This window comes from Nicotiana tabacum, chromosome 4, assembly GCF_000715075.1.
Source record: "Nicotiana tabacum cultivar K326 chromosome 4, ASM71507v2, whole genome shotgun sequence".
NCBI classification, from domain to species: Eukaryota; Viridiplantae; Streptophyta; class Magnoliopsida; order Solanales; family Solanaceae; genus Nicotiana; species Nicotiana tabacum.
In genome coordinates, this window is record NC_134083.1 from 92464342 (window position 1) to 92470377 (window position 6036).

The 6036-nt window shown below is 39.4% G+C and overlaps 1 protein-coding gene across 1 annotated transcript; it reads left to right on the forward strand.

Annotated features, from left to right (window-relative positions):
• Positions 1–1714: 1714 nt before the first annotated feature.
• LOC107779246 (coronatine-insensitive protein 1) lies at positions 1715–5791 on the forward strand. The gene is made up of 3 exons (XM_016599642.2): positions 1715–2497; positions 3675–4182; positions 4745–5791. The coding sequence occupies exons 1-3, from the start codon at positions 2022–2024 to the stop codon at positions 5528–5530; spliced, it is 1770 nt and encodes a 589-aa protein (XP_016455128.1). The 5' UTR covers positions 1715–2021; the 3' UTR covers positions 5531–5791.
• The last annotated feature ends 245 nt before the right edge of the window (positions 5792–6036 follow it).

Consider the following 6036-nt stretch of genomic DNA (forward strand, 5'->3'; position numbering starts at 1 on the left):
TTGCTTAGCCATATTTATGAAAATGTGGGAGAGGGTGGTGGAGCTGAGGGTGAGGAGAAGTGTGCCTATTTTTGAGAATCAGTTTGGGTTTATGCCGGGGTGTTCGGCTACGGAAGTCATTCACATTGTTAGGAGATTGATGGAGCAGTATAGGGAGAGAAAGAGGGACTTGCATATGGTGATCATCGACTTAGAAAAGGCCTATGATAAAGTCCCGAGTGAGGTCCTGTGGAGATGTTTAGAGGCTAGAGGTGTACATGTTGCTTACATTAGGGCGATTAAAGACATGTATGATGGAGCTAAGATCCGGGTGAGGACAGTAGAAGGGGACTTGGACTACTTTCCGGTCATGATGGGATTGCACTAAGGGTCGGCACTCAGTCCCCTGGCAATTGACGTATTGATGCGCCACATCCAAGGGAAGGTGTCGTGGTGTATGTTATTTGCAGACAACATTGTATTGATTGATGAGACGCGAGGCGGTGTTAACGCGAGGTTAGAGGTGTGAAAGTAAACCTTAAAGTCTAAAGGTTTCAAGTTGAGTAGGACTAAGATAAAATACTTAGAGTGTAAGTTCAATGGAATGACTCAAGGAGTGGGTGGGGAGGTGAGGCTTGATTCACAAGTCATCCCTAGGAGAGAAAGTTTTAAGTACATTGGGTCTATTATACATGGGGATGAGAGATCGACGAAGATGACACACATCATATTGGAGCTTGTCATGTAACAGAGTAGTGTTTGTCTGTCTGATAAGAAATGGATGAAATTGAGACTTTCTTCCGATTTTTTGTGTGATAAGAATATTCTAAAAAAACTTAAAGGTAAGTGTTACAGAGTGGTGGTCATGCCGACTATGTTGTATGTGGCTGAGTGTTGGCCAGTCAAGAGCTCCCATGTCTAGAAGATGAAGGTAGTACAGATAAGGATGTTGAGATGGATATGCGGGCACATAAGATTAGATAGGATTAGGAATGAAGTAATTCGTGACAAGGTGGATGTAGGCTCTATTGAGGACAAGATGGGGGAAGTGAGACTTAAATGATTTGGACATGTGAGGAGGAGTAGCACAGACGCCCTGGTCAGGAGGTGTGAGAGATTGACATTGGAGGGCCTGATGAGAGGTAGATGTAGGCCGAAGAAGAATTGAGAGAGGTGATTAGGCAAGACATGACGCAACTTCAGCTAACCAAGAACATGACCCTTGATCAGAAGGTGTGAAGGCCAATGATTAGGGTAGTAGGTTAGTTAGTTTAGTATTCTTCATGTCATACCGGTAGTATTAGTATGAAATTTTGTATTCTGTTGGTATTAGATTTGTTGGTATTAGATATCGTTTCTTTCATTTCGATCATCTTACTATCTGATTGTTATTTATGCTACTTGTATTGTTTTTCTTTTTATTAATGTGGTGCTTATGCTTTTCTGAGTCGAGGATTTATTGAAAACATTCTATCTATCTTCATGTTTTGTTGTTGTTGTAACCACGAGGGAGGTCAGTGCAATAGAGCAAAACTTGATAGAAGGTCTATGAAAATATCCATTTTTTATATTATCCTTAAGGTCATAATAGCTTAATTTTTTTTCTTTTTAAAATAATATATTTTAAATCACAAATTTTAAAAGTATCTTTTTCTTTCTAATATTTGGTGTCCAAAGAGATAATCCCACATAAAATAGAGGAAGTTCTATAAAATCGCCGTGTAGGGAGAGTTTCTAGTTTACAACTTGTTGTAATCCCATTCGTCCAACCTCCCACCACCTTTCAAGCTTATTTTATTTCATCCTTATATTATTTTTTTAATCCTTCCCTTGTCCGTCTCTCCGATTTCTTACGTTTGAAGCGCACCAACAAAAATGGTGAATGGGGACCTCTTTCTATCTACCCTCTGATCCTCTCTCCATTTCTCTCTTTCTGCTTCTTCTTCTTCTTCTTCTTCTAGTCATGGACTAGTTCTCCCAGTTCCTTTCATTTCTTCCAATTACCTTTGCTTTTCTCTTCAGTTACAAGTGTTTTTTAATCTATGGAGGAGCGGAACGTGAATCCAGCGGTGATATACGACACCGTATGGGTGTGCGTGATACCGTACGTACAGGACTCGCGTGACAGGGACGCGGTGTCGTTGGTATGCAGGAGGTGGCACGAGATCGACGCGATCACTCGGCAGCACATAACTATGGCTTTGTGTTATTCAGCGAAGCCGGAGCAGCTTTCTAGAAGGTTCCCTCAACTGGAGTCACTCAAGCTCAAGGGGAAACCACGCGCTTCTATGTTTAATTTGATTCCTGAGGATTGGGGAGGATATGCTACGCCCTGGGTTCACGAAATTAGTAGGTCCTTTACTCGGTTAAAGGCGCTTCACTTCCGCCGTATGATTGTTAGCGATTCTGATCTCGAACTGCTCGTGCGTACGCGTGGTAAACTACTTCAGGCACTCAAGCTGGATAAGTGTTCTGGATTTTCTACTGATGGTCTTCTCACTGTTTGTCGTTCCTGCAGGTATTCCACCTCTTCTTCCGTTGACTCCATTTTACTTGTTGGTAATTACTCTGTTAAGATTAAGTTTTGTTCTCTGAAATTATAAATTTATTGTTTTTCGACATAAAAATAAGTTTCTTTCTTCTTCTTTTTTTCAGTTCTGTTCTATTTATTTTTTTATGTAAAATTAATCTCTAGTTTTAACGCCTGAAGTTATTGTCGCTTTTGTTTCAAGCTGTTGAAGTCTTCAAATGTCGGTGAGGATTGAATTGCTTAGGCGGAATTTCTTCTTCCTTTCTTAATAAACGGTGTTTTTGCTTGCAAGCCAGTTTCTATGGTAGTGGAAGTGAACTTTTAAGATTCGGGAAAAGGTAAAACTATAAAAAAGTTAGAGGAGTTTCATTCTATTCTGTAGAATTTTGTGTTGATAAAGAGAGGAACGGAATCATGCAACAAATTAGGTTAGGGATCACTATTATCAAAAGAAAAAGAAAAAGAAAAAGGATATAGGGATTACTATGCACTAATCCAATTCAAACTTGATTGCATATGCAGATTGATTAGGACAATTGGTGTATTGCACACAATAGTGAAGCATGGCAGTTATGAATCTGGTTTCAATGTGATGTGGTTGGCAAAGCTTTTGATATACTGGTGCTATTTGCCTGCTTCTTTTCCTTTTTCTAGTTTAAGAGGGTCTATCCTTTGCTTATACATTTGCCTAGAAGTATGCAATTCAAGTTCATTGCTCTCTGGTTTAACCAAAACTTTTAGGTGATGGGCTCCATGGTTCTCGGGATCTGGTTTCTAAAAGTGTAAAGGGCAGAGGCTGTTTCCACAGCCTTACCCTATATTTCTACAGGTTGTTTCCGCAGCCTTACCCTACATTTCTGCAAGATGCTGTTTCCACGGCTCGAACCCGTGACCTCTCCAGGTCATATTGCACTAACTTTACCAGTTACCCCTACATTCAAGTTCATTGCTTATTTGAGGACTACATTAAACAAGAGAGAATTGTGAACGGAAATCAACATCTTTGTTTCCTTATACTACACTCCTTTAGAGGTTTTAATCTTTTGCTAGACCTGTCATGCCGCTCAAAGAATTTCTTAGGAGTGTTATGACAAGCTTAGTTGTGCATTAAATTTTGTTGCCTTTTTTGTCTCTGTGGTTCTCATATAGCCCTTTTATCCTGCAGGAGTTTAAAAACGTTGTTTCTGGAAGAGAGTACTATAGTTGAGAATGATGGAGAATGGATACATGAACTAGCCTTGAACAATACAGTTCTTGAAAATCTGAACTTTTACCAGACTTATCTTGGCAGAGTGAATGCTGAAGACCTTGAACTGATAGCAAAAAACTGTCCCTCTCTTGTCTCGGTAAAAATTAGTGAATGTGATATTTCAAATCTTATTGGTTTCTTCAAAGCTGCAGTTGCATTGGAGGATTTTGGTGGGGGTTCATTTAGTGAGCCAACAGAACCTGCTGCTGAGAATGGCTATAACGAGCAATTGGGAAGATATTCTGCTGTATCATTTCCTCAAAGATTATGCCACTTGGGTCCGACGTACTTAGGAATAAATGAAATGCACATTCTCTTTCCTATTGCTTCTCATTTGAAGAAATTGGATCTTCTTTATGCATTTCTTGACACGGAAGCCCATTGTTTCTTACTGCAAAAGTGTCCCAACTTGGAAATACTTGAGGTTGAATCTCAGCTGTTCTCACTTTTCTTTTCTTCTATGCAAATTGGCCATATATCTTTGTACATAGCTGTTATTGACACTGGCACTATTGTTCTGCTTTTGCTGTGATAGTAGTCGTAAAATCAGGAAGTGAATATTTGATGAAGATGGACATTGTGTTTTGCTTTTCCTTTTTGGATCAATTTTTTTCTAAAATATGTCACAGCTATTCTGCTTGATTGGCTGTAGATGTTTGAAAGCATATTCTATAATTGATTGACTTCCATGAGTCTAGTATATATTTCTATGTTTGTTTGTACAATTCTGTTTAATCTGTATATATAAGTATATTCACATTTTTTTAATTCTTTTTTGTTCTTAGCAAAATAACTGCTTGTAATTTTTATGGTTCTACATCAGAAATATGACCTGCATTTCTTCTGAAAAACGGTAAAGAAAATCGAGATGGGAGGAAGAAGTTACGGCTGGATTTAAAAAAAAAATGTTATGGCTGGAGAATATAAGTCTATGTGGGGTAATCTTTAAACTTTTTATTTATCAGTGTTTTTGTCATCGTGAACAGGCAAGGAATGTTGTTGGGGATAGAGGAATGGAAGTGCTTGCCCAATTTTGCAAGAGATTAAAGAGACTCAGGATTGAGCGAGGAGCAGATGAACAGGAAATGGAGGATGAAGAAGGTGCAGTTACCCAGAGAGGATTGATTGCTTTGGCCCAAGGGTGCATTGAGCTAGAATACATGGCTGTTTATGTATCGGATATTACTAATGAAGCATTGGAAAATATTGCCACATATCTGAAAGATCTGTGTGATTTTCGGTTGGTTCTACTCGATCGTGAAGTAACAATAACAGATCTGCCACTTGATAATGGTGTACGCTCTTTACTAAGAGGTTGCCAAAGGCTTAGAAGGTTTGCTCTCTATCTCAGGTCTGGGGGTCTCACAGATGTGGGTCTCAAATATATCGGTCAATACAGCCAAAATGTGAGATGGATGCTTCTGGGATATGTTGGGGAATCTGATGAAGGACTTATGGAGTTCTCGAGGGGATGTCCTAGCCTGCAAAAGCTAGAAATGAGAGGCTGTCGTTTTACTGAACGTGCATTGGCTTATGCTGCTTTGCAGCTGAAATCGCTAAGGTACTTGTGGATCCAAGGATTCAGTCCATCTTCGAGTGGTTGGGATCTGTTGATGATGGCACGCCCATTCTGGAATATTGAGTTGATACCTGCGAGACGAGTGATTACCAGTGCAGGAATTGCTGAGCATCCAGCTCATATACTTGCCTATTATTCCCTTGCAGGCCGAAGAACAGATTTTCCAGATACGGTTTGGCCTTTGGACCCATAGTTGCTTCTTGCTGAATAAACTTGTAAATATAACCTTTTTCTTGTGGGATGATGGTTTCGGGTGTGCTTTAGAGGTTTAATATGCTCCTTCCTTTTTAGGTGTCCTCTCCATACATAGGTGTCTCTTCCTTTCTTCTTTTTTTTTTTTTAGAAGAGTTTTACCATATTGATTTTGTTGTCGTCTTTTAGACATGGGGATTGTAATAAGTTTTCTTTTCTTGGTTATTCAGAAGAATCTGCCACTTGGTGCTCAACCTTTTCTAACTGCCGACTGTGTCTTGCTCTTTGAGTGACTACAGTTTTTACAGAAATCAGTGACATGTAAAAGTAGTGAAATTTGACCATGGCCTTTGCGTTGTTAGAAATGATCCGCTCAATTATTTCCATTGTGGCTTGTCAACTGGTAGGTTAACTGTACATATGAACTCGTCAAATGTTACCAGCTTTTTGACACAAGAACACTCGCGAAGAAGAAGAAAAACAGTTTATGAGGTTTCTGGGAACCAT